The 24,203-nt window shown below is 44.7% G+C and overlaps 6 protein-coding genes and 1 non-coding gene across 10 annotated transcripts in view; 2 read left to right on the forward strand and 5 right to left on the reverse strand.

Annotated features, from left to right (window-relative positions):
- The window catches only part of LOC113208280 (neuropeptide SIFamide), an 8,373-nt gene extending 6,122 nt beyond the window's left edge, over positions 1-2,251 (reverse strand). Inside the window, exons 1-3 of one of the 2 annotated variants that reach the window (XM_026425225.2) lie at positions 2,116-2,251; positions 870-1,018; positions 628-717 (exon numbers count right to left, since the gene is read on the reverse strand). In XM_026425225.2, coding sequence (XP_026281010.1) covers positions 635-717; positions 870-1,017 — 231 coding nt within the window. In that variant the 5' untranslated portion in view covers position 1,018; positions 2,116-2,251 and the 3' untranslated portion in view covers positions 628-634. Of the gene's footprint in view, positions 1-627; positions 721-869; positions 1,019-2,115 lie in introns of both variants that reach the window. The other variant, XM_026425224.2, reaches the window with a different exon arrangement.
- A 1,318-nt stretch (positions 2,252-3,569) lies between these two features.
- On the forward strand, positions 3,570-10,150 carry LOC113208247 (HMG box-containing protein 1). 2 transcript variants are annotated; one of them, XM_026425174.2, is made up of 7 exons: positions 3,570-3,762; positions 4,450-4,777; positions 4,854-5,407; positions 5,486-5,737; positions 5,860-5,998; positions 6,087-6,416; positions 6,504-10,150. In XM_026425174.2, the coding sequence occupies exons 2-7, from the start codon at positions 4,467-4,469 to the stop codon at positions 6,679-6,681; spliced, it is 1,764 nt and encodes a 587-aa protein (XP_026280959.1). In that variant the 5' UTR covers positions 3,570-3,762; positions 4,450-4,466; the 3' UTR covers positions 6,682-10,150. The 2 variants fall into 2 exon arrangements, with proteins under 2 accessions (XP_026280959.1, XP_026280960.1); XM_026425175.2 differs by lacking the exon at positions 3,570-3,762 and adding an exon at positions 3,774-3,876.
- Position 10,151: 1 nt separating this feature from the next.
- LOC113208248 (PR domain zinc finger protein 10-like) lies at positions 10,152-14,216 on the reverse strand. The gene is made up of 11 exons (XM_026425176.2): positions 13,908-14,216; positions 13,707-13,828; positions 13,484-13,608; positions 13,255-13,396; positions 12,954-13,178; positions 12,811-12,873; positions 12,575-12,730; positions 12,239-12,485; positions 11,970-12,149; positions 11,791-11,888; positions 10,152-11,708 (listed from the first exon to the last, which is right to left on the reverse strand). The coding sequence occupies exons 1-11, from the start codon at positions 14,092-14,094 to the stop codon at positions 11,550-11,552; spliced, it is 1,704 nt and encodes a 567-aa protein (XP_026280961.1). The 5' UTR covers positions 14,095-14,216; the 3' UTR covers positions 10,152-11,549.
- A 10-nt stretch (positions 14,217-14,226) lies between these two features.
- On the forward strand, positions 14,227-17,871 carry LOC113208246 (axoneme-associated protein mst101(2)). The gene is made up of 5 exons (XM_026425173.2): positions 14,227-14,647; positions 14,716-14,786; positions 14,865-16,764; positions 16,835-16,989; positions 17,080-17,871. The coding sequence occupies exons 1-5, from the start codon at positions 14,426-14,428 to the stop codon at positions 17,225-17,227; spliced, it is 2,496 nt and encodes an 831-aa protein (XP_026280958.1). The 5' UTR covers positions 14,227-14,425; the 3' UTR covers positions 17,228-17,871.
- Positions 17,641-20,057, reverse strand: LOC113208249 (uncharacterized). Of its 2 annotated transcripts, XM_026425177.2 has the most exons (6): positions 19,931-20,057; positions 19,543-19,744; positions 19,312-19,423; positions 19,026-19,127; positions 17,948-18,125; positions 17,641-17,829 (listed from the first exon to the last, which is right to left on the reverse strand). In XM_026425177.2, the coding sequence occupies exons 3-5, from the start codon at positions 19,421-19,423 to the stop codon at positions 17,959-17,961; spliced, it is 381 nt and encodes a 126-aa protein (XP_026280962.1). In that variant the 5' UTR covers positions 19,543-19,744; positions 19,931-20,057; the 3' UTR covers positions 17,641-17,829; positions 17,948-17,958. The 2 variants fall into 2 exon arrangements, with proteins under 2 accessions (XP_026280962.1, XP_026280963.1); XM_026425178.2 differs by lacking the exon at positions 19,931-20,057 and having other exon boundaries at positions 19,543-19,800.
- Trnap-cgg (transfer RNA proline (anticodon CGG)) lies at positions 18,243-18,314 on the reverse strand. Its single transcript has one exon. It is a non-coding gene; the product is annotated as a tRNA-Pro (tRNA).
- A 1,417-nt stretch (positions 20,058-21,474) lies between the features above and the next one.
- LOC113208373 (uncharacterized) lies at positions 21,475-24,184 on the reverse strand. Its single transcript, XM_026425344.2, has 7 exons — positions 23,577-24,184; positions 23,290-23,458; positions 23,018-23,200; positions 22,572-22,706; positions 22,353-22,487; positions 21,863-22,068; positions 21,475-21,777 (listed from the first exon to the last, which is right to left on the reverse strand). Exons 1-7 carry the CDS (start codon positions 23,588-23,590, stop codon positions 21,489-21,491), a joined length of 1,131 nt encoding a protein of 376 aa, XP_026281129.1. The 5' UTR covers positions 23,591-24,184; the 3' UTR covers positions 21,475-21,488.
- Positions 24,185-24,203: the final 19 nt, after the last annotated feature.

Consider the following 24,203-nt stretch of genomic DNA (forward strand, 5'->3'; position numbering starts at 1 on the left):
CCCGGCCCCCGGGCCACCTAAAACCGCGCCTGTGCGCTGTGCGCTGTCCGCCTCAAAATTCAATGGAGGTCGACGACGCGTGCGCGTACTATCCAACCCAGTTGTAACCTGCACTTTTTGAAGGAATCAACATATTTCTCTAGACGCTACGATTAAATGACTCCACCAGGGGGTTCGTTTCTTTTTGCGGGTGCCAAATTGGCCATAACAAAATTGATTCGCAAGGGGAATGCGACGACGCCTCTTACTGGCGCAGCCCCTCCTCGGCGACACGGAAGCCCCCAGCTCGCCTGGACCAGTCGTGCAGCGAGCTTCCTGCAAGGGCAGCGGGGCGACCTCAGCCCGCGAGCCTTGAGCCCTGACCCCGTTCCCGATTTGCCGCGCCGTCGCGGTGCAACGGAAGGGTACAACATACATCACGCGCATGCCAGGCGAACACCGGTTTTTTAAACTTGTCGAAATTTACGTTTCCTTGGCATGTGTCATGAGTCTTATTGTCAAGCCTTTTTCATTGTGACGTAAACCCTCGGGCGTACGGTCGACGGTCGGGTCTCTTCCAGCCCCCTTAGCGAGGGCGGAGGACCGAAACAAGGAACAAACAGGGAAGAGGAAAGTCGTTGCACTGACCTGGAATTTAGTTATCGGCCGAGTACCAGGCGTTGCAGGCCTCCGTGGCGACCGCGCACAGTGCGTTCATCGTGTTGGCCGTGGTATCCACTTCTGGAACAAAGGAACGGCGTCAACATAACTGCAGCCCCGTCACTGGCCCGTACCCCCGTCCCTCTCCCCCTCCGGACGGCCACCCCCGCCCTGTTCCCTCCCTCCCTCCCTCCTCCCCCCAGCCCCGCGCCCCTGCATGCGACACTCACCCGCCATGGACCGGACCTGGTCCGGCGTGCCGCGCTTGCCGAAGATGCTGCCGTTGAAGGGCGGCTTGCGGAAGGTGGCGGCGGCGGGGCCGGCCAGCAGCACCAGGGCGGTCAGGAGGAAGACGGCGACGAGGGCGCGGACCTGCATTCTGTGGGCGAGAGGAAAATCCGCGTTCAAAACGAGGCTTTGGTCGTCTGGAAAATGATATGGGAACCAGTTGAAAAAAAAAAACTATGGTCCTGCGTGTAAATGTGTGAATGTTTCGGCAAAAGTGACATCACATCACAAGTACCTGGTATCCAGGCTAAGACATGACAGTAGGTTGGGTTGCCTATGCACTTGCTGCAGGCGCGGGATGGGACTACCCCACCAGCGCCCCGCACCTGCAGCCCCTGCAGCCAATGCATAGGCAACCCAACGAACACTGCCATATGTCTTAGCCTGGACAACACCCGGTAGTTCGTTGGAACGTTACTGTGCATTGCTATTCAAGCACTGCGACGTCACATTCAATATAATTTCAAATGTGTCACATAGCTTGGTATATCATGTCACATTCGTTAGCAAGCGACATACCATTGCATGGCTCTGCCCTCACAGGCTAAGTGCATGGTAGGTAGGCGTACCTTTGTCACGTTACAACGTTACGATTATGGCATAGTATTCCAACCATTGTGACACTAGACACAGTCGTTGAAAATAAGACGTCACAATGTTTGAACACAAGTTTAGTCGGCAATCTTTATCAGTACCGGAACGTGAATCATCGTCAAACTTCATCAATACTAGAACGGAAACCAGTAACGTTTATCTAAACACAAGGGACCCTCTGTGTGCTCTCGAGAGTTGACTTGTAAAGTCACGTCAGCGTAGATCAAAGAAACGGGGGTACTCAGCAAAAACGCCCACTAAAGTTTGGGGCTTATTTAGAAACTAGCATTTGGCGCGGCGCAGAGCAGATAGCACGGCGCTTGTGAAAAACGGAAATGTCACGTTGGATGCACGTTATTATCGTGGTCACATTGAGACGATAACGTGACCAGCTTGATGCCAGATATTGCCGGCGCCCATCGTGACGTCGCATGTCGGTGTAAACATGTCGTCACTGCTCTATCAACGGCCTCCGTGTCCCTTCACCTCCCGACCCCGGCGGGGCGGCCAGCGCCAGCGTGGGCGAGCGAGCGTGCTGCGGCAGCGCGCACTGCGCGGGGGCAGAGGCTTGTATGTTGTATGTACCGCTCTTACCTGATGGTCACTTGGGGCGGCGGGCTGCTGCGTGGGGGAGAGCGGAGAAGGCTGGGGCGAGCAGCACTTGTTGCCAGCGGACTGTGTGTTTGCCTTGCTCTCGGCGCTGTTTATATAGAGAGCCACCCCTAGCGAGGCCTGCCCACCCCCTGAGTCACACCAGCAGCGCGGCTCTCCCGCTCCATCCCGCCCTCCCCCGGAAGGAGAGGGGGGGGGGGAGAGCACCCCTCACCCTCTCCTTTCCCTTCTTCATCATCCCCTCTGACGGTGAGTCGCAGGGGATGATGTACCCCGCAAGCCCTCGCCTCGCTCCCCGCCAACGCGATCATAGTTCAATTTTGTGGCGGAAATATAGCATCACTCGCGAGCTAATTCTCTTAGTTAGAAGCTAATTTTCTGGCGGTCCCCGCCGCCATTTCGACAATATAATGTCGCCAACACCACGTCCCTTCTCTCCACCCGCTGCCCTCCCCGTACCTGTCCTCCGAGACCTGTCCCTCCGTGCTGATCCTCTTCCTTCTCGATCCCAAGAAGTCCGGCTCCCCCGACTCCCCCCCCCCTCAGCCCAGCACAGCACCTCACCCCAGCCCTCTGTGCGCTCGAGTAAGTGGATGAGGAACCACTCATCAAGGCCACGAAATCTCATCCCCGGAGTAAATGGCACGGGGGGCTGTGGTGCAGGGCGTGGCGTGGCGTGGCGGGATGGGGCAGAGGGAGTCGCCAACTCTGAGCTGCGATAGTGAGGTGTGAGTGCGCCGGGGGCCGGGGGTCCCCACGGGCCCAGCGGGGCTGATGAGCTGTGTGGCTGCTGCGGTCGCAGCGGCTCTGCCCGAGGCTGAGCTGAACTAAGAATTCAGAATAGGACCAATAAAACTAGAATTTCAAAACAAATTCAGAAATCATTCAAGTCTCTCTCTATTTGGGTAAGGCGGTATTTTTTCGCGAACAAAAATATATTTTGCACGTAATGAAGCGTGTGTTTTAATGGAATGGGGCATACTGTGATAAGAGATACTAAAGGCCGTGTCGTTTGCCATCGTAGCGAACTGCGCGCCGAGCACAAAGCTGCGTTTCGTTCGGCTCAAGGCTAACAATCCCATCGACATCGAGGAGCGGAGAAGAGAGTGAGGCGAGGATTAGAAAGAGGGGGGGAGGGGAGAAGGGGAGAGGAGGCGCAGCGGCGAGGACGGGTGAGCGGGGAGCGCGGAGAGGAAGGGGAAACGGATCAGGTGCATCATACTGCGCTGGCCGCACCTTCTTTTCTTTTTCTCTTCACCTGCAGCCCTGCACCGACAAGTTTTTATTTCCTCGTTACGTTAGTAAAAACCTTACTGCATTTCCCCACAACGGGTAAATATTTCTAGATTTTTTTCCTTAACCCCTTTATGAGCCACAACAACATATATCTGTAATAAATAACCCAGAAGCTACTTTTGCGACACCTGTTGAACGGTTGGTACTCCTGTTATCATGGTAAACAAAGAGCTAAGAGCTTCAAGACGACTTCAGCAATCACATCGCTGCTCATTTGGGACTCATTGAATCGTGGAATTGGTCGAGCCTGGACCAAATCTTCAACCATGATCTGAGAAGTTGGGTTCGTCGAGGAGTTGTTTTGCAGACGTGGATGGCCGCGTGCCTATAATGGTGAGTACACACCTTGCTCGGGCTACTGGATGCGAGTGGTGTTGGCACGGAGCAGGGGTGATAAGCAAGCAGGTAGTTAGAGATGGGTGGGCCTTGAAAGTATTTTCATTTCGGGTGAGTAACGGATGCTGCTTGTTTTTGATAATCACTTTTCAAAATATCCTGGCGGGATTGGTCGATATTTGTCTAGCTATTTCGGACGTTGGGTCGGAAAGCCTACGTGGGGGTCTCATTGAAAGCACGGTGTGCGTTTGTTTGCAAACGGGGTAAACAACAACAACCTGTTGAGGTTTGGCATTTTGGTCCATGTTGAGGATGTTGTTCAGCCAAACTGCATGTGGGAAAAATCTTTTTAAGCATCCCTCCTTATCGTGGTTCAAAACTCGTACGAATGAAATTCTCTCAGAAGTTAATGTAACATCTCCTTGCGCGAGAGAACGTGCATGGGGACATAACCTCACTTATTCTTGCTTTGTTCTCGTTGCTCGAGTGGTCAGGAATATGAGTCATCATTTAGCCTTACCCGTTTTAGTCGTGTTGTATTTTATATTGGTACCTTTTCTTATTTGTAACATGACCATTTTTCACCAGTACTGTGCCAAGTCTCCACTGCTTTTAGGAATTTGTATCTGTTCAGACATTTTTTGGCTCGTACTTACTAAGTTAATTCTTTTTTTCTATTTTCAGAAATATCTGTTCTACCTATGATAATTATGGCAAGTTCTGCAACAATGATGGATCTCAGTTGTAACCAGTCAACAGATAGCAGTGTGAACTCAGGAGAAGAGGATAACTGCAACATTTCACCTACTGATCTAGACTTCAAACCAAAGGATTTGTCAGTTAAGACAAATATGAAACGACCGAAGCTAATCCCTCCTCCATTAAATCTGAGAAACAATGAGCAGTCGGAGCCACTGCCTGTGGGTATTTCAACAACTCTTAAAGAGTTTGCAATACTAGCGACGGGTCCTCAAAGTCCTCTAATGCAGAAGAACCTACCCTTTAGAAAAAGGTAAAAATAACTTGGATCCCTTTTCTTGTAATTTTCCTATTTATGTATCATTCTAACTAATCTCGATTTATTTTAGAGCGCACAGTGTTCCTGATGCTGTAGACAATGGTCCCTTGTCTGCACCAGCTACAGCTCTTCAATTCTTCCCTTCACTTTTTAAACAAGAACATTCGCCAGAAACTTCAAGCCCACCTTTGAACTTATCTCTTCCTCCAACACCCAAAGCTTTCCCAGAGAGAGAAACAGAAAGTCCACAGGACTCTACAGTTGTCTCGTCAACACTCTCTGAGGTTGCTTCTCCTCTTATCACGAGTTCATCACATCCCACTTCTCCACACTCCAGTGGTTTAATGGAGCCTCAACATCTCAGCTCGGCCCATCAGCAATTTGCTCGCCATCATATTTCTCCATGGAGCCCTTTTTTACCTTCTCCTTCAATGATGTCACCACACTGGTTTAATGGGTCTCCTTCTGCTCTTCTAAGTCCTGCCCCGTCATCTTTGGGTAGTAGTCAAGAAGACCTACGGCATGCTCACTCACTGCCTCTTTCATCTGTGTCCAGCTTAATGTATGAAAGTGACCCTTGGCGACTTCCATGGCCATATCCAGTGTGGCATTGTTTTCAAATGGGTGAGTTTTATTTTATTTCATGCACTTATAATTTACTACAACACTGGTTGCTTGAGTGCCTATTTTATTTCTTTTCAGGTACTCTACTCAAATTTTCAATCAATAGCTCAGAAATTACCTTGCGAGCTGAAGAAGTACATCAGTGTAGTGAACTTCAGTTTTTAACACCAGAAAGGCTTGGACAACTTCGGGTTCAACGAATCAATCCTTTAGAAACGCCCATTAGTGTTGTTGAAATAACATTTTCTTCAGGAAGCCCATCTGTAGCTGGAGACTTTAAGCTTGTTGCTACTTGTTATTCCTACCACACTTTTTTGGTTGTAGAAAGAGGTAAATAGACGTTAAAAGTAGTAGAGATGTTTCCCAACTAAACATCCATCTATCTACGTCTTAAATTTCATCTTTAATTTGGAAGGATTTCAAAATTGTCTAATAAGAGAAATTGTTTATAGGCTGGTGTGCAGTAAGCCCTGATATAGTTCTTCGTCAGTATGGAATTCAGTGTCAACATTTAGAATGTGGTGACAGCTGCCCAGTGCCGCCAAAGATGCCATCAGTTTCTTCTCCCGGTATTTGTGAAAAGTTTAAGAGGTGAGCTAAATATTCATTTACAGAGTTTGGGCACTTTAATTAATTGACAACTTTTTAACGTTTTTTTTTTCTCTTTTGCTCCCTTTAGATTCAGCTTTTCACCTGAAGAATTGGGTACTTCTCTTCCTACTCCAAGTTCTCTAGTACTCTCTCCACCAAACACACCAACCATGAAAACTCAACACCCTCATCAGCTTTCACAGCAACAACCAAATCAGCATATATCTTCGCAGTCTTCTAAAGGAAATAAAACCTCCAAACAGAAAGGCTCGCAGCAAACCTCTGATAAAACTACTGCTAAAGCAGCTAAAGTTCCTTTAGATCCAGACAGGCCCAAAAGACCTATGAATGCGTTCATGTTGTTTGCGAAACAGCACCGCTTAAAACTCATACGTATGCACCCTGGAAAAGACAACAGGTAGTTACTTTATTATATTTTTTTGCTCTATCACTTATATTAACCAAAGTGTAACATAATTCTCACTCAAATGCCTTGTGTCTTCAGGTTTGTAAGTGTGATACTTGGTGAGGCATGGCGACAGTTGCCAGCTGATGAGAAAGAAGTATTCATATCGGAGGCTAAAGCACTCTCTCATGAGCGCAAGAGACTTCACCCTGAGTGCTGGAAACGTAAGCGCACCCAAACCACGGTAGGTGCTTTGAAAATCGAACAGTCTGAATGAACCTTTTAAATCTTTTGTGACAAATTGGCCTATGCTATGGGCTGCAAATTTTATGGGGCTCTGAATTTTAATACTGTAGATTTTATCTAATTTTACTTCTTTTTTTCTCATTAATTCGTACGCATGATACCGGTTTCATGATCTGCTGCACTTAAAATTCTTGATAGGAGTGAGACTGTATTGTTGCATTCCTTTGGTCACACATGATAGGTAAAATAACCAAATTCGTTCTTAATTTGTGATATTTGTTGGCCTAATGTTTTACTCGAGCATTTACTGTTGGCCGCATATAGCTTAATACTTCTCAATTTGAGAGTACAATTGAAGTGACATCCACTTTTAAAATACTTCAGTGTTTTCTACATGAAAGAGATGGTACTTCTGGGTGCACTGTTTTTCTATTGACTGTGTGAAAGTAATAGTGGCCAACTTTCAATAGAATCAGCTGCAACGGCCATAACCTACTTATCTTGTCGTTGTTATGATTTGGTAGACTCTTGCTATCTAATCTACCAGTATCTAGTGATAAATTATTTTTTTTTAATCTGATATTGTTTATCAAATATATTTAATCATAGACTACAGTTTTTATTAACTATAATTCTTAAATTAGTTGCTTGAGGTTCGGTCTACCCATCTTCTGAAAAGTTTACGTAATTTTATCATTGTGGAAGAGAATACTCATTTCTGGGGGCGTATCAGAAAGGTTGGATTTGTCTTTTATCCAAACAACTTTTCTGCTGTCCATTTGTTTATTCTATTTGATGTGACAGCTGTTTGCTATGAGTTAATGTTTCGTTTATTCACTTACACTATAAGTGATATTGTGGGTACATTGCTTGTTGATCATTACTCTTGCTTATGGTATCAGTTAAAAGCATTGACCTTGACCATACTCTTTTTGCAAATGAAATCTCTGGATGGATTTGAAGATTACCTTATTTTAAAGTAATTGATGTTTTAAGAAGTGTTGATAATCTGCCTAGAAGGCTGTTACCAAACACATGACAAGAGATTAGAAATTGTAGTGACTCTAATTTTGTTTCTGAAATATGAAGAGGAGTTTTGTGGGCCTCATTGACTCGCTATCTTTAGGTGGACATGCATGCACACAAGAAGCTTCAGTTAGATGTGTATCAGTGAGATAAAAATAATTTCTTTAACTCGTTTTGTTTTTATTTGTTATGTACAGTATGCATTAAGGGTGGTGCTCAATTGAGATCTCACTTAGGTTATTCAGCTACAGCTGTGATTTTTTTTTTAAATGAATGGGACATTTTGTTCTGGCTTTTAGTGCTGGGCTTATTACACACTCCAGCACCTCAACTTAATCAAAAGTGTGCCATATTGGTTGGTTTCTTTAAAGGATTTCCAAAAATACATATTAGTCCAGAATACATAGCTGTTTAAAAGCCATTGTGACCCGAATTTCACATTTCATTTGTGGTCAAGTCTTGTTCAACAGATTTTAGCTTGAAGATAGTTGACTCTAACACTGCCCTGCTGGAGGATGTTTCAGCTGTTTAATTTAGTTCTACTTTCATGAAATTTGAGCTAAAACCAGTGACTGTAGGTTGTCATTCCAATTCTGGCATTTATTTTTCATTGCCACATTGGTAAGTTAGAAATAGTTTGGGAACCTTATCACCTTTAAGGTGCAAATATCCTTTGTGACGTTTGTGACCCTCTTTCCCTAGGGTTCCATGTTGTTCAGTTGTGCCCAGTATATTAATTAAATTAATATAGTGATTGGTTTCCAGGGTTCTACATTTTAGTGAAATGTTAATATTTGTCTCTCTGTTCTATTTTTGTTGCTATTTTAAATATATCTCTGATAGAGGAAAGCTGTTCATGAGTAATTAAAAAATGATCTTAATGTGATATGTAAAGTATAAATTCCTTTATTATAGTGCTCTACATAAAAAAAATAGAGCAACTTGTTAAGAAGATGTATAAGGCATGTTAGTTGTTAAAAGTTTCAACCTTCCATTGACAATGGCAGGTTTTGTGTTCCAGCTTTTGCTTGTCATCAGTTTCTTGTATTTTCATACAAGTAACTCTTATCCTTGTTACTGTAATTATTTGATGTATTACAATTTGAATTGCATTATAACTTTATGGGTATGTAGGTACATGTAATCTGTTTGCATGTTGTAGGTATTTCCTCAAGGAGCATTAAGTCTTCAAGTGATTGCATTTAAGTGAAATGTTTAAGATATTGATGAAGTATATATTGAGTGTTTTGTTTTTGTTTCTTTTATAGAATGAGAATTTATGTGTGAAATTTCATTCAAAAATCAAGTGTAAAGCTTCTATTTTAGTAAGATCTCAAATGACTGTGGGTATTTTCAGTCATCTCTAATCTGTCCCACAGTAAATATTACCGATCTCAATATCTAGTTAAGCCCCTGTTTTCAAAGATCATACAATGAAATTTGTCTCAAACTATGAATACTGCATTCAGCCTTGGCATGTGGACAAAATATTTGCTCAATCTTTTCAAAAGATAAGTGTTCTCCTTGGTTCATTCACTATATTATCAAGGATCGATTTGCTACTAATCAAAAGTTGTGGACCACATCACTGATATGTTGATTGAAATTATGAGAACTGCCATTATTTTTCCTTTCCAAGAGATTGGAATAATTAGAGGGTTTTTGAGTTAGTGGTATGGATGAGGTTTTTAATAAAATGCCCTGATCTGTTAATCTTTAAATTGTTATCTACGTCTCCACTTGTAGGTGCTTTACCTACTCAGTTTCTCAATGGCTGTCACTGCTTACAATTGTGTTGTCAAATTCTGAAAGCACTGATTTGTGGAACATCTCTGAAGTTCTTGATCTCAAGTCAACATTTCAAATTTGAAATAGGAACACTCATCTTATTTCCTTATGGCTTTTGTTGCTCTAAAATCATTGAGGGTCTAAGTGTTCATTATCATACTCTCATTGAGTTTTATTTTTGTATCTGATTGCACTGACTTTTTAAGTTCATCCTTTCAAAGAAAAGACATATTTTGTTATTGTGTAAGGAAGCAGTGTTTTCCCCTTCATAAAGCTGACAGAGAGGCCATTTTTATAAACTCTTAAAGTGCCTTAGCAATTTGGCTTTACTTATGTTTCCCTAAGAAAGCATGCCAAGTGATATCCTGTTGATTTCACTTTTCATTCCTTGGGCTGTTTAGCCACTTTGAGTGTCTAGTAATTATATTCTATGTAAGATAGTGATAGTGGAATGAAATGAATTGTAGGAAATGTGAAGAAATAACCTTCTGCCATTGTTGAATTTGATCTCTCTTGCACATGATGCCACCTGTGTCTTTCATTAATTTTTACCGAAAAATAATATTTAATGTTACTGATTGTTTTTCTTCTCAGCATACGAGCAGATTGTAGATTATTTCATATTTGTATTTTCTTATTGATGGACATAAGACATAAAATTTACATAAATGAATGTTGTCTTCAAACTTTCAAGAAGCAATTATTTTTATTGAAACGTGAACACATCATTTTGTATGCTATTCGTTACATCATACCATATAGCACATTACATAACTTTTAGCTTTAAATCCCAAATGGATAAAACCTTCTCTCCTACAACACACAAAAAATTTACTACTTGAATTTAGTATGTATTCGGGGTTGACCCTTTCTTAACTACAAGAACTGAGAATGTCTTGAAATAAGAGAATCTCTCTGACATCCAATTTTAGAAAGCTTAGGGTAATTGCTACAACAAAGAAGATATTTCTCTATCTTAAAGTCAGGTAGAAGCAATGTTGGATTTCAAGAAATCTATCAGTACACATTGTCGTACGTCTAGAGAAAAAACTGTGGAAAAGCTTAGTTTTCACAGCAATACTTATCTTAAGAACTGCATCTCACTAAGCATCATTTGTTTAAATGTAACAATTCTCACTTCTTACACCTCTATCGATTATCTTTAACTTCAAACCATGAGACATAATTGTTTTAAAGAAAGAATTCTTTAACTAAGAAGTGAATTAAGAGTATGAAATTTAAAAGTGAACTCTAAAGAGGAAAACTACAAAAATTAGTACTTTGCGTACTTGTTTCTTTACACATTTGTCCGCAAAGACCAGCTTTGTTTGACAAATATTAACTACAATAATGCACAATGAGGCATGCATTGCATTCAATCTCCAGTTAGCAAGAGTTTTACAGGAGAAATTCTTGTATCAACAGGCTACTATAACTCTCCCAAGAAAATCAAATATATATCACCGCACCGAAAACTTTTCAACACCAAATCTTTCGATTGACTCAATTCTCTCGCAATAAAATATTGTTCAATTTAAAACCAACAATTAACAGTCAGAGAACCTGACCCAAATTTTAACTCCTAATATCTCATAAAGTTGTGTTTTTCAGAGTGAACTTCATAGCAAGTAAGTATACCTGATAAAACGCAAACTCTAGTGAGTTTTCCAATCAAATGTCTACTGGATACACCTGACCAGTTCGATATGACATTTAAAAATAATTATCGATCAATCATTTACCAATTGTATCACCTTGCAATGTGCACAAATGGTAAATTATCATCCCCTTTTTTAAACAATCAATGACAACTACAGTATCAACCTCACAATTATGAAATATGTAGTAAGTTAATTCAATTACCAATAGAAGATGACTAGCATCTTTTTCTCAAATCTTCCCACATGGAGAAATGAGATCAACAAGAAAATTTAGAGCTTGCTAAGCTCAGTGTTGCTAGGTTCCAACCCATGCAACAAAACTCCAACTCAAGGCAGAGCAAACTGCCAAGAGAACTCTATTACCCTTTCCAGGTAAAAGAGAACAATTTCAAATTCAAACCAATTGTGTTTTTCATAAATTACCTCAATGTGGTGGATAAGGACAATAAACAATTTCTGGTGGTGGTGTCTGCTGAGAAGCTGTCAATGAAGAGTTTATGTCATATAGGTGATGATCAGATCCAGCATATGGTTTGATCACAAGATCTGATGCATCCGGCAAATCTTGCATATCTTCAATGCTCTGGGATACAAGAAATACATTAGCACCTAAGGATTTATCCAATGTCACATTATGTAGCATAAATGAAGGACACTTTTCTTACCTCAAAACTGATAGTGTCTTTTTGTTCATGCTCTTTCTGAATCAATTGAAGAGTACTTTCACCGTAGGGTGGGCCAGATTGTAAATCGACCAACCACTCTGAAAGAAGGGATTGGAGGGACATGAATGAAGGGTAAATAATAAAACTATTACAATACAAGATTATTCATAGTCAATTACCTGCCATGAGAAGATCCACATCTTCTTTAGTCAGAGATGTGTCTTCAAGCAATTTTATTTCTCCAACACATGCATCAGTTTGGTTCAAATCAATAATATTTAATAGATCATCTTTTGATGAAATATCATCTGCAGATGCCTCAAGTTGTGGAAAATTAGGGTGTGACATCATTAGGCACACTGAGAAGAGAACAATTTTTTTTACTAATGACAATATGATAAGCAGAAACAGTAAACAAAAATAATACTTAATTTACTAGATACGGTACCAGCCAAAGTGATCTCGTCATCATCATTCATTGTAATTGGCTCAACAATCTGTACTCCTTTTATTTCTGCCCCAATTTCGACACTCATTCCAATACTTGCTGGTTCAATGACAAACATTTCTGTTCCACATGAATCAATATCAGTGCTGTACTCCTCTGCTGTATTTGCCTTTTCAACATCAAAAAATTTGCAGTCCTCAGAGCTATTTTGAATGTTGTTCATGTGAGATTTCCCTTTCTTACGAAGCTGGGATGGGAAAGTTACAATCATTTAATGAATATGTGTGTTTCACGGCATGAATGGAAAAACAGCAGCAAGCTATAGTTCTCACAAACCTCTTCATTTGACTTGTCCGGATGTTGGCTCCGTATATGTTGCAACAGTTTCGCATTTGCAGCATACTGCTTGTGACACCATGGGCAACGTTCTGGTTTCTTAGCAATTGTTCCAGCAGGTTGCCCATAGGAGGTGTTTGTCAATTGCTTACCCTCCTAGATAAAGATTAATTTGAAAAGGGCCAATGAAAATAACAGTAACAGTGCATAAAAATATTAAGACTTTAAAATATTACCTTTACTGCTTCAGAGTGAAACTTCATGATGTGAGCTTTTCTTTTAGCATTGCTTTTGTAAACCTGAAAACAGTCAAAAAGTATAATTATGATGCCTTGATAAAAGTTTTCTAAAACATGCAAATAAGCTGTTGAAGAAATACCTTCTCACACAGGTGACAAAAAAAATCTCGAGTAGTTGTCATAATTGGAAGATTAAGTTCAGGAACCTCATCAGGTGTAATATTAGGGTGGTGCTTAGCTATATGATTTACAAGCATGCCTCTTCGCTTAAAACCCAAAAGGCAGGGCTGACACTTGAACAAGTATTGCGCATTTAAGTCTTGCAGCTTCCTTTCAATCCTTGTTTCGGAGGATATTTTTCTTTGCTAGAGTCATACAAAATGTTCCATTAAGAATTCAAAATAACACACAAAGTAAAGAAAATTTTTAGCTTTAAATTACCAATATTTTTTCTTCAAGTGTCTTACAAGCCTCCTCTGAAGATTCACATTCATGCATTCGTCTAATGTGTTCCTTTAGTTTGTCACTTCTTGTGAACTGTTTCTCACAGTGATCACAGGGATGCTGCTTCTGCTCAGAATGACTGCAACAAGGATCAAATATTTAGCAAACAAATAACAATTCATCCAATAAAATATGAGTCACATAAATAATTTTGCTTTGAATTTACCGAAGCATATGCTCTTTGTAAATCTGAGCATCACGGCAAAAACAATCGCACAGTGAACACTGCATACCGGAGCCCCTATGTGTTTTAACTATGTGCTTTTTAAGGCTGAAATACCCAGAAAATATCTGAAAACATGAAAAAACCATCATGAGTAAAATTTTTACTTTTCATTCCTTATGCAGATATTTATTGTGCTGACACTGATAACGGCAATTTTTGGCACCTTTTCGCATGAGGGGCATGGGAATAACCCGTTGCTAGAATGACTAGCTATATGGCCTTTCAAATTTTCCCGACTGCAACAAGTTTCTTGACAAATCGAACATTCCCATGGATATTCCTGATCTGAAAATAATTACAATCCACGTTTAATTATACATTTTGTTATTATTATCTTCTCATTTTCGAAAACGAGTTAACTTACCAATATGTGTCCTAAGATGACTACCAAGTGCAGAAGTATTGAGAAAACATTTTAAGCAAATGTTGCATTTTATTGTCCTGGACCCTTCAGAGCCATGGGCTCTGCCCAGGTGGTTTGTTAGACGATCTCGATCGGAAAATCTCTTGTGACACGATGGACAACTATGCTGCTTGACGCAAACAGGCATTGTTCAGAGCAGAACACCGTCTCAGTGACTCAAATCTGTTAGAAAACATGAAACTTCCTAAAACCAGGCCACTGGTTGACCTGACAAATGTAGCAGACGACAACTGCAGCAAAAAAAAAGGGGGGGGGGGCTAAACACTCCTTAGCAACCCCTAGCAACGAGATTGTTTATACACAAACAGAAACCAGAAAAACATAACCTTCGTATTGTTTTTCGGTTGTCTTGTATTTGATGAATTCGAACCTCTGCTTCAGTTTTCGTTCACTTTTGGAGTATGGATTTGAATATCTGAGAAAGATGATAGCGGCAACCTAAACGTCAACATAACCGAATGGGTAGTAAGGGTGCAGAAAGAGGAAGATGGGCATGGGAAAAAAGAGAACATTCTCAGACAGCAGAATGTTCTGGTTCAGCATCAAACTGGAGCAGTGCTCTAGTCGAGGATATTTTGGAAACAAACATCATTGGACATCGTAACATGGTTGTTTTAAAAGAATTGGATTATCCTGGAACATTAGATCCAGGTCTTTTAAGTGATCTTCGTCATGATAAGGTGCCTCACTGTTTATAATTTTTGATGTTGTTTGACTATGCAGTCAGTACATTTTACATTTCTTTCAGAATATTCGCTCATCAGTGTACCCCTCCAAACTTCAGCAGCCTCATTCTGCCATAATGCTTGAAGCCAAAAGGTGAGACTTGATTACGTTTCTACCTTTTAGCTCACCCTTGTAAGTCTCTGTTTCTTAACATGTCTAAAACAATTGCAGAAATCTGAAAAGAGAGGAAAAGGTTACCAAAAATTTGAGTTTGCAAAACAAAATGGTTGATGAGGAAGTGGATAGATTCCAAAGCCATATTAAAAGCCTGAGAAAAATGAATCAGAGATTAGAAAGAATTGCTTTCCCCATCAGTACCAAAAAGAGACTTGGAAAATTGCATCCGGGTCCTAATACTACTTACCATCACAAGGATTACAGCCCTTTAAAAGTTGATCTCACAGAAGATAAACTATCCATTGATCAAGGAAAGTCTAAGAAGAGAAACCCAAATTCAAATGCAATAAATGCAACAGATAATTATGGTCAGCGGGATTTTAGAGCTTTTCAAAGTAAACCAAAACTTTCAATATCAGGGAACAAAATGGAAGAACATGAAATTGTTCAGCACCCTGTATACTCTTTACCTTGCAGAATTTCTAACGAACATCAAAACACAGTTTTTGAGAGAATTCATGAGAAGTATATTGAATCTGAAAGAAAACGAGTCATGGAAGAAGGAACAGTTCTCATCAGACATTCTAGTCCTATCAATGACTGTGAACAGAATGGGCATTCCCATTCAATAACCAGTACAACACAAAAATCTATGAACTCTCAAGATAGTGGTCTTGTTCAGATTGGGGATTGGGTTGAAGACATAGGCTTGAGTGATGTGTCAGAAGCTGCTCCTAACATTCTTAAAACTGAAGTAAGTATTAATGAATGGAACACCTCTTCAAAGTCAAGGGAAATTGTAAATGCAGCCAAACTAACTAATTCAGAAATCGAGAAGCCTTTGTGCAATACTTTGCCTCCAGCAACTGGACCCAAAAAAGGAGATCACAACAAGCTGGAAAGTATGAGTAAGATGTATGCTAAGTGGATGACAAAAGTTTGTGCTCCACACAGTACAAAATTTGAAGACACTGGCTGCAAAACCAAACCAGATAAAACAAAAGAAGGGGATTTAAAACGCACCAATGTTAATACAATCACTAGAGAAGAGAAAATAATGCAAGTTCTTCAAGCTCTTCAGAAGCACAAGGATACCAAACCAGAAATTGCTAGCATGAGAGAGTGTACCAGCAGTTCTCGATTTTCTAAATCAGTGAATGACGTTAGAGAGGATAAATTAGAGCCATCAGATCATAAGTTTAGGAGAGCAATCAGTGGCTCATATGAGCAACGACTGAAAGCACACAAAGAACTTATCACCCACCAAAAAGCAAAGCTTGATGAGCAGAAGAGACAAATTGATGATCTCAAACTGTCTCAACTACGGATGGAGAGTGAAAAATCACAAATACAAACTCATAGAGCCTTAAATGAAGTAATGCAAAACTGTAATGTGAAAGTAAAGGCACAGGCAAAGTCTCTAAAGTCATCTCTATCTTTAGTTGATCTTTCTCCTGGAAATGATTTTGTTTTGCGCATGGAGCAGCGAGCATTGGAACAGAAACAGAAAAAGCTTCTTGCTCAGGAACGTCGAAAACAGTTTGAAGAAGAAAGAAAAAAAAGAATCAAGGAGTTAGAAGAAAAAAGGCGGCAAGAAGAGGAAGAAACATTGAGAAGGAAACAGGAGGAAGCTCTAGACATGAGGAGAAAAGAAAGGGAAATGAGGGAAGAAGCCAGGAAAGAAAGAGAAAAGTATATTGCTTTGGAAAGAAAAGCTGACCATTTTTTTAGGACTCGAAGATTGAGGCATGGCCTGTTTGCTTTTAAAAAATTATTACTCTTAAGGAAAAAACAAGAGGAAATTGCCGATGAATTCTATGAACGGTACCTGATGCAAAATTCATTAAAAGTGTGGAGAAAAGTAGTGGAAATGAAACTTGCAGCAAAATTGGATTATGCTGATAATTTCTTCTCTGTGAATTTACTGCAACGCTGCTTCAATGCTCTCAAATTGGTAACTATAATAAGCATCCTTGTAAGTGACATATATTGCATGAAAAATCTAACTGGTTTTGCGTTTATAGGAGATGCAAGAGTCAACTAGGTATATGCAAGTAGCTGTAGACATGCATGACTTTCGTCTTCAAGAGCACTATTTTAATTTGTGGCTAAAGATTACTCATAATCAACAGGAAGTTGATGCTGAAAAAACAGCCAAAGCGAATTCCCATTTTCACAGGTACCTGTTTTTCTCTAAATTATGCTGTATATTTGTTTATGTAGATGTGGATTTACCTACTTGTTTTCTTTTTTTTTTCCTTTTGGCTAGTGTTTTATTACGAAAGTGTTTACTTCAATGGAGGAAATATCCAAAAGTGGCTCAGTTGGAGAGAGAAAAAGAGCGTCGAAAAATGGTTTGGAGAAACAAGGTTCAGCAACTTCTTCCAGATTTTCGACCAATGCTATCTTTAGATTAATATAATCACATCTTACAATCAAAAGCTATATAACCTTTGTCAAAGTGTTTTTTAAATTTTTCTTTTGAATGTTAAAAATCTGTTCATTATCTTTATTCCTTTGTGATATTTATAATTTATGTACCTCAGGAGCGCCACTGCATTCAATGCACTTCAATGCACATAGAAATGCACATTAAAGGTGACACATTGTTGATGCATTATGTGTAAAATCCGCATCAAATCCTGAAAAGCGTTTTAAAAGCGTCACCAATGTGTCAACTTTTCTATGCATTTCTACGCGCATTGAAGCACATTTAATGCGTTTGGGGCTATGACTTGACAGTGAAAAAGAGATTATGAACTTACTTTAAATAAGTTGATTTATTTTCTGTTCTATTATTTGTGTTTGTCTTTTTAATAATTCTAATTAGTTAGATTGCATTGTTTATTCAGTGTTATCTTATTTTTAATTCATCATGACATGTTAAAGCTCTCCAATGGATGCTGAAAAGAAACTTTTATTGTTCTGTTTTATGTATGTTTCATGAAGTCATTCTTTGTGGCACAAATTATTCCATAGTTGTGTTCTGTTTGCCACATCATTTGTTTTCCTTTATATCCTGAAATAGATAGTAACAAATAAATATATCTCAAATATTTCAGTTTAGTGTTAACTCAGTTTGTATACAACCAACAAAATTTAGTATAGTTCCAACAAAAGTATGAAAACTCAATTACCGAAAATGTTCCTATTTAGGAGGTATTTTATTTAGTGACCATGCTGTAATGTCCAAGTTTTTGACAGCTTGAATTGGTCTACTTGGCCTCCATTTGTTGTACAAAATACTGTCAGATTCAATGGCATCCTTGTTGACAGCTCTATTTTCCCATTTAAATTTCAACAGCTGATATGAGGCTGCAAAATTGAAATAAAAAAAACCTTGTAATTGCTTTGAAGAGATTTTAGGAAAATCCAACATACTATTTATAAGTTCGCAAACAATGGAAAAAAGTCAGTCTCATTGAGACATCTGGGCCTGTCCGGGATTTGAACCCGGGACCTCTCGCACCCGAAGCGAGAATCATACCCCTAGACCAACAGGCCATGTTGAAGGTCGCGGCAACAAGCGCACTTGAACCACTGGTCGTGTGCAACAGTGGTGGGGGAATGGGTGGTGGGGGAACCGCGGGCGGGCCGGGAGGAAGGATGGGGGTGGGGATGGACTGGCGGGTGGAGGGGAAGGGAAGTCACAGTCAGGTTCCGCTCCGCCCGCCGGCTCGCACCGCGCGCAGCTTGCTCGCCGGGGCCGAAGTGATAGGCACGGTCTGCCTCCTTCCCAGTGTTACCAGATGTCCCCCATTTCCACATTTTGTACCGCAATTTTGCATTTGATTTTTGGCCAAAATCCGCATTTTTTGTTCTCTACTCCTTATATAATTTCGAACAAAACGCCTTTGTTCCGCATTTGAATCGCCAAATCCGCATTTTGAGCTCCGGCGGTCCGCAACTGCCCTCTTCGAATCTGGCAACACTGCTCCTTCCCAAGGCTCGTCATTTTTGGGGATGGCTTTGTACTTGAACTACAAGTAGTGAACAGGAGTGTTTTATAATAAATAAGTAGTACTCGTAGCCTATTCCCTGATGTGGCTAACATTTTCCCTGGTGCGATAACGTCATCATTTTAGAGCGCGCTTAGCTACCGATAACGTTCTGCTGCAAAACCGCGAAACTCAAGTACTAGCTAGAGCACCGCGAAAAGGGTATCTCGCCCCTCCGCCCAAATCTAAAAAGACGTCATTTGGGTAGACCCCCTACCAGGCACTGGCACGCAGGTCCCCGTGCTCGGGTTGCACACAAGGCCCGAGGCGCAGACGGCCTGGGCGGAGATCGATACGCCCCTGCAGCTCTCTGCTCGACCTGCAAAAGAGATAAGACACGTAGAGGGAAGACCAAACTTGTGTACTGGTGCCTTACGAAGCGGTCGCATCCACGCGGCCAGGTCATGAGAATACTCTGCTATGTGTTAAAAGATTCAAAGGCATACATATGTATATTAACTACTGCACCTTGGATGTAACGGAAGTTATGGCGCTAAGCTTACCCAGCAATCGAACTTCTCGTTGCATTCCCACTACCGGCTGTCCTCTGCCGGCACTCGCTGCGAGCAGCAGCAGTCCCAACACGGGCACCGCGGGGAAGGCCCATACAGACATCTGAGAATAAGATGAGACAAACTCAAAACTATACCTCTTCGACACTCGACACTGCATTTCCGCACGCGTCCGTAATACGCTCATGAAATGGAGTGCATTGCATCTGTCTATGGACTCACCTTATGACAAGAATTCCTAAACAAAAGGAGAAAGAGCCCGAGGGTGGGACCCCTACCCCACAGAGTCCGCAAGTCCGCAACCCTCCTAGGAATGCCTCAGCCGAGGGTCCGCACCCCTCGGTAGGCCTTGGCTGCAACAGCCCCTCACAAACTTTCCGCGCCGCTTCTTCTGTAACTTCCCAGCGACGTGACTCCGTCCAGACTGAGCACCAAAAAAAAGTCACACTCCCGCGCCGGACTGAACGTGGGCTGGCGTGGCCAGGCCAGTGCGCACAATTATTTGAATGAAAAAAGGGGGAGCCGGCCGAGGGAGGAGGGGAGAAGGGGGGTGGGGAGAAGGGGCTACCGAGAGAGGGAGGGGGCGTGGTACTCATCCTCACAAACGCACTCAGAGCGCCTCCAGCCAGCGGCAGAGGCTGCAGACGGGAGATGTCCGGCATGACCATCACGTTGGCATACTACTCACGCTCCCTGCCGAAGCCGAAATAACCGGCTCACTTTTCTCACGGCCCTTGATCTGATTAGGCCGCTCTCACCGCGGCGCACATGAGTAAACACTTGTTTGTATCGGATGAGGCTCCCCGGCAATATGTTTTTGGATAAGCATAATTACTTTTTATCTCTCATTAATAAAAATAATGCAGCAGCGCGTGTGGGTTCCCGTTCGGCAGAGGAGGGGGTGGGGTGGGGGGTGTCAGCGTTATCTGCAACCGGGCCAGGGTGACAACGCACCGTGCATCGGAAGAGTACCGGCGTGGCGTGTCGGGGGTGAGTTGTAGTTTAGTGGGCGGGGGCGAATCGTGACGGAAAAGCGCTGCGCGGTTCTCTTCGCTGTCTGCTTTCGTTAGCTTCTGCGCAGCGAGTGTATAAGATTCGTTATCGTTGGAATTTTTTTCTTCTGACGAGCAGCACTCTTCTGCAGTGCACTGGCACCATTTGAAGCGACGATTGTTGTGATATCCGTAGTTTTATGACCGTTTCCGGCGATCAGTGCGTACACCACACAGTGACCGCGCACTGATGCGTGACAGAGTGGGACTTCCCCCTCCCCCCGCTCCCCGTCAGCGCGCTGTACTCACGCATACAAACCCGTCTTCCTCCCAAAGGATTTTTGTTCCGAACAGGTCCGCACGGTGAAGTGACATACTGCTTCTAGAGAACAAGTCCACTCAAGGTCGAGGAGTTAGCGTTGCACGCGGGGGGAGGGGAGTGGGGAGGGAAGGGAAGGCGGCAGTGGGAAGAATAAGGCTTTGGGACTGGCCGGTCTTCTCATCTCAGACACACTTCCAAGCTCCAGGAAGTACCCCGGCAGACGCTAAAAGCGCGGTTGGCGTAAGTAGCGCTTCGCCTCGCCTCGAGGCCCGGCGCGGCGGATTTGGTATTATCGGTTATGGGCTAGGCAAAGGCACCTCGACCCGACCGACCCTTGGACCGCGTCGAGGTTCTGCCTCCTATGGTCGGGCTCTTTGGGTGCGGTACACATGTTTCACGGGCCCAATCCAGTGAGATCATCTGTGTCCGCTGTTTGTCACAATATTTATGTTTCCTTGTGTGGTAGGTTTACGGGGGATGGAGAGGGGATTCTCCGAGAGGTGAGACCAACTGAAGGTAGGCAAGTTGCGCCTCCTGTGTACCAGCAGGTGGTTGTGGCTGTGGCTGATTCACGCCGCGCACTTTCGTAGATATATTGTACCGCATGTGGGCGTGTGGGGGGTTTCCTACTTGCTCGGGACCATAAGGAGCCGTTGACATAGGGATAGGCAAACCTGCCCGCACCCGTGCATGCGGTACAGTAGCACAACTACAAAAGTGCGCCGCGGCGTTGGGTCAGCCACCTGGTATTTAGGCAACCCACCCATCAAATGGATCGACCAGCGCTACGCAATGCGACCGGGGAGGGGGGTACAGTACAGTCCGGAACAAAACGCAGTCGGGGATGTTTTCGTTTATTTGGCGTACGGGCGCCTGAAGGCGGTGCAGAGCGTCGGCGGGCAGGGGCGGTGCACGGGCGGGCCGCCGTGGTAGGCGGGGCCCGTGTCCACGAGGGCCTTGACGGGCAGCCCCGAGCCGTAGTGCGCGCTCTCCGGGCAGTACATGGCGGGCGCGGCGAGCAGCTCGGACAGCGTGTTGGCGTACAGGGCGAGCGGGTACTCGACGCCGCCCGTGCCCCAGCGGTGCGACACGAAGTCGTCCAGCGGCAGGCGGTACGCGGCCTGCTGCTCGCTCTGCAGGCCCCTGCGGGAGGACAACCAGAGCACCACCGTTTTGTTTCTGTCGTTCGCAGAGGGTCGCTTTGGTGTCGCAGACCAGAGAGGCTCACTTGTGCGGGACGGCCGGTACCCTGGTGGGCAGGCGGCGGTAAACGGCGCGGTGCGCAAACTGCTCCTTGTCGTATACGGGGTCCGGGTCCGAGCGCGTGGACAGCAGCGAGGTGATCCTCTCCGAGCCCTGCGGCCCGTAGCCCCAGGTGCGCGCGCGCGGGTAGCCCTCGCCGTCCCAGTACGTGATGATGTTCTTCTTGCCGACCTGCGGGACGCGCACACAAGCACAATAAGTCACTCGTCAGTGTCTCTCTTGCGAGTCGGGGGTCCAGAGAGTACGTCCTTCTTTCGTAGTTTAATTCGGCAAGTAAGTGACTCAAGCTCGCCGCCTGCGAGACTCAGGGTAGGCCACCCCGCAGTACACGCATGCACCGCATAGAAGATGTAGCCTACCTATCAGGCGCCACGAGAGCTTGCTGAGACTGGACCTGGCGGTTTCGTTGCGCGGCGAATGACGGACGCGGACGTACTTTTCTGGGTGATTCCTACCTGGTCGCTCTGCTGGCGCTCCGTGTGCGGGTGGAAGTCCATCGCCGTGGTGGACACCATCGGGTCGAGCAGACGGACGTGGCCGCCGTCCTCCGGCGGTACGAAGGGCTGCACTTGGAGCCCGTCAGAGCGCACCTGCGGCAGCAATCACTCGTCGTCGTGGAAGTCCCGGAGGGAGACATAAGACGAACAGAGGAGGGCTGTGGGGGAAGGACCGACCTGGCACTCGACGTGTGGCGTAAGGTCCACGACTTTCCCCCAGGACGGGATCACGTCGTGGCGCAGGTACGTCGAGTTGGTGACGGACGCCGCCGGGCACGTGTCCACGTTGCTGTTGTGCGGACGGTGTTTTATCTGTGCATGGGTGGATCGGAAAAACCTCTTTTTAAAAAGCTCTAAAAGCTATCGTCTTTTACTTGAAAATTTTGGGATGTTATGACCGCTTGTAACGACACAAGTGCATTAATTCAAAACCCATCTCATTCGTCTGCTCTCGAGAAGGCGCAGTAAGAGTCCACAGAGAGGGGGCGCGGCGTAGGGCAAGTTGCCTTTATACCGAGGTTTTGTAGCTCAAATTTGCCTTCCTTATGGGGCTGTAGAGCCGACAGGCCGACAGTGCCTGCTGCTGTCTACCGGTATGGACGGGACGGGCAATAAGTACTCACGTGCTCGTCGAACTTGCGGGCGAGCGTCATGCGGCCGGCGCTCACGTAGTTGCCAGCGAACGTGGCAGGGTCCTTGGTCGGCTCCTTGCGGTCGTGCGCCAGCGCGGTGGTGGTGAGGTGCTGGTCCCACGCCACGGCGGGGTCGCGGGTAGCGAGGTGGCATGGCAGGGGTCGGCGAACGCGCTAAAGGACATCGTGTAAAGTGTACAAACAACGCCCGTATACCCCTAGTGAGGTAACCAAAAGACCCTTCTGCTGCAAGTCTGCCTCACATCGTATCTCTCGCTGACGGGTTGTATCTGGTAGAGTCCCACCCCGGAGGACGTCTTGTAGGCGTCGATGCTGGGCAGCGGCTTGTGGCACAGCCAGTTGTAGTCGCCGCCGAAGCCGCACGGCGCGTAGGTCTTGGGCGGCGGCTGGGGTGGCGGCTCAATCGGCAACCTACTCGAGCAGACACACGATGGTCACGGCGAGGTACCGCACCCCGAACCCCATGCCGGTTGTGCTGTACCGCAGCGCGGGCGTGCGGCGCGGGCGTGCCTACCCGCTCGGCGCCTACCTGTAGACCCCCATGGTGGCGCTGGTACGTCAGCGTGGCCTGGCCGCCGGCGTGCTCCTGCGGGGGCCACTGCCTGCCGTGTCCGTGTCCGACCCCGAGGGGGCCCGGGCCGGGGGGCCGTGGGGGCGCAAACCTTGTTGCTACGGCGACTCAACCTTGTTTCCGCCACCCTGCCCCATCGCCTGTCTGGCGAGGGGAGCGAGCATCGCGGAGCTGCTCGTCTGTACTATCGCGGGGGAGGAAAGGGTTGCGTGGGCGGGCGGTGGAGGAGGGGGGGTGCGGGGTGTACCCGGAGAACGAGTGGAGCTGTGTGTGTAGGGTACAGAGCCATTTGTGTGGCGTATGGCACGTCAATGCAATGCGGGAACCGGAGACCCGAGGAGGCGTGAAGGTGGCAGCGGGAATCGAACGAATGGAACATACGGAGAGCAGGCTCTGTCGGAGGTGAGGGAGGGAGGGGAGGGGGCAAGCTTCAACAATATAACTTTCAAATAATGCTCAGCACGTCGATAAGAGCAACAGTGGTGGGGGCGAGCTTTCTGCTAAGCGGCAGCCAAGAGACGAGGGGGCCGCGGGACAAGGCGGGCAAAGCGGGCACGATCCATCAGGCGGAGCACGGCCCCGCGC

The sequence above is a fragment of the Frankliniella occidentalis genome, unplaced genomic scaffold (assembly GCF_000697945.3).
Source record: "Frankliniella occidentalis isolate FOCC.00 unplaced genomic scaffold, Focc_3.1 Scaffold45, whole genome shotgun sequence".
Lineage (NCBI taxonomy): Eukaryota > Metazoa > Arthropoda > Insecta > Thysanoptera > Thripidae > Frankliniella > Frankliniella occidentalis.

Excerpts from the sequence above, each read along its gene's own strand:
- LOC113208247 (XM_026425174.2), top strand. The coding sequence starts at position 4,467 with ATGATAATTATGGCAAGTTCTGCAACAATGATGGATCTCAGTTGTAAC. Across the intron at positions 5,999-6,086 it reads ATTTGTGAAAAGTTTAAGAG|ATTCAGCTTTTCACCTGAAG; the intron begins GTGAGCTAAATA and ends TGCTCCCTTTAG. Across the intron at positions 6,417-6,503 it reads CACCCTGGAAAAGACAACAG|GTTTGTAAGTGTGATACTTG; the intron begins GTAGTTACTTTA and ends TTGTGTCTTCAG.
- LOC113208248 (XM_026425176.2), bottom strand. The coding sequence starts at position 14,094 with ATGCCTGTTTGCGTCAAGCAGCATAGTTGTCCATCGTGTCACAAGAGA. Across the intron at positions 13,397-13,483 it reads TACAAAGAGCATATGCTTCG|TCATTCTGAGCAGAAGCAGC; the intron begins GTAAATTCAAAG and ends TCCTTGTTGCAG. Across the intron at positions 11,889-11,969 it reads TGTGGATCTTCTCATGGCAG|AGTGGTTGGTCGATTTACAA; the intron begins GTAATTGACTAT and ends CCCTTCTTTCAG.
- LOC113208246 (XM_026425173.2), top strand. The coding sequence starts at position 14,426 with ATGGGTAGTAAGGGTGCAGAAAGAGGAAGATGGGCATGGGAAAAAAGA. Across the intron at positions 14,648-14,715 it reads GTGATCTTCGTCATGATAAG|AATATTCGCTCATCAGTGTA; the intron begins GTGCCTCACTGT and ends CATTTCTTTCAG. Across the intron at positions 16,990-17,079 it reads GCGAATTCCCATTTTCACAG|TGTTTTATTACGAAAGTGTT; the intron begins GTACCTGTTTTT and ends CCTTTTGGCTAG.
- LOC113208249 (XM_026425177.2), bottom strand. The coding sequence starts at position 19,423 with ATGTCTGTATGGGCCTTCCCCGCGGTGCCCGTGTTGGGACTGCTGCTG. Across the intron at positions 19,128-19,311 it reads ACGAGAAGTTCGATTGCTGG|GTCGAGCAGAGAGCTGCAGG; the intron begins GTAAGCTTAGCG and ends TCTCTTTTGCAG. Across the intron at positions 18,126-19,025 it reads GACCTGCGTGCCAGTGCCTG|CCTCATATCAGCTGTTGAAA; the intron begins GTAGGGGGTCTA and ends TCAATTTTGCAG.
- LOC113208373 (XM_026425344.2), bottom strand. Across the intron at positions 22,707-23,017 it reads CCCGCAAGTTCGACGAGCAC|ATAAAACACCGTCCGCACAA; the intron begins GTGAGTACTTAT and ends ACCCATGCACAG. Across the intron at positions 22,069-22,352 it reads AGCGCCAGCAGAGCGACCAG|GTCGGCAAGAAGAACATCAT; the intron begins GTAGGAATCACC and ends CGCGTCCCGCAG.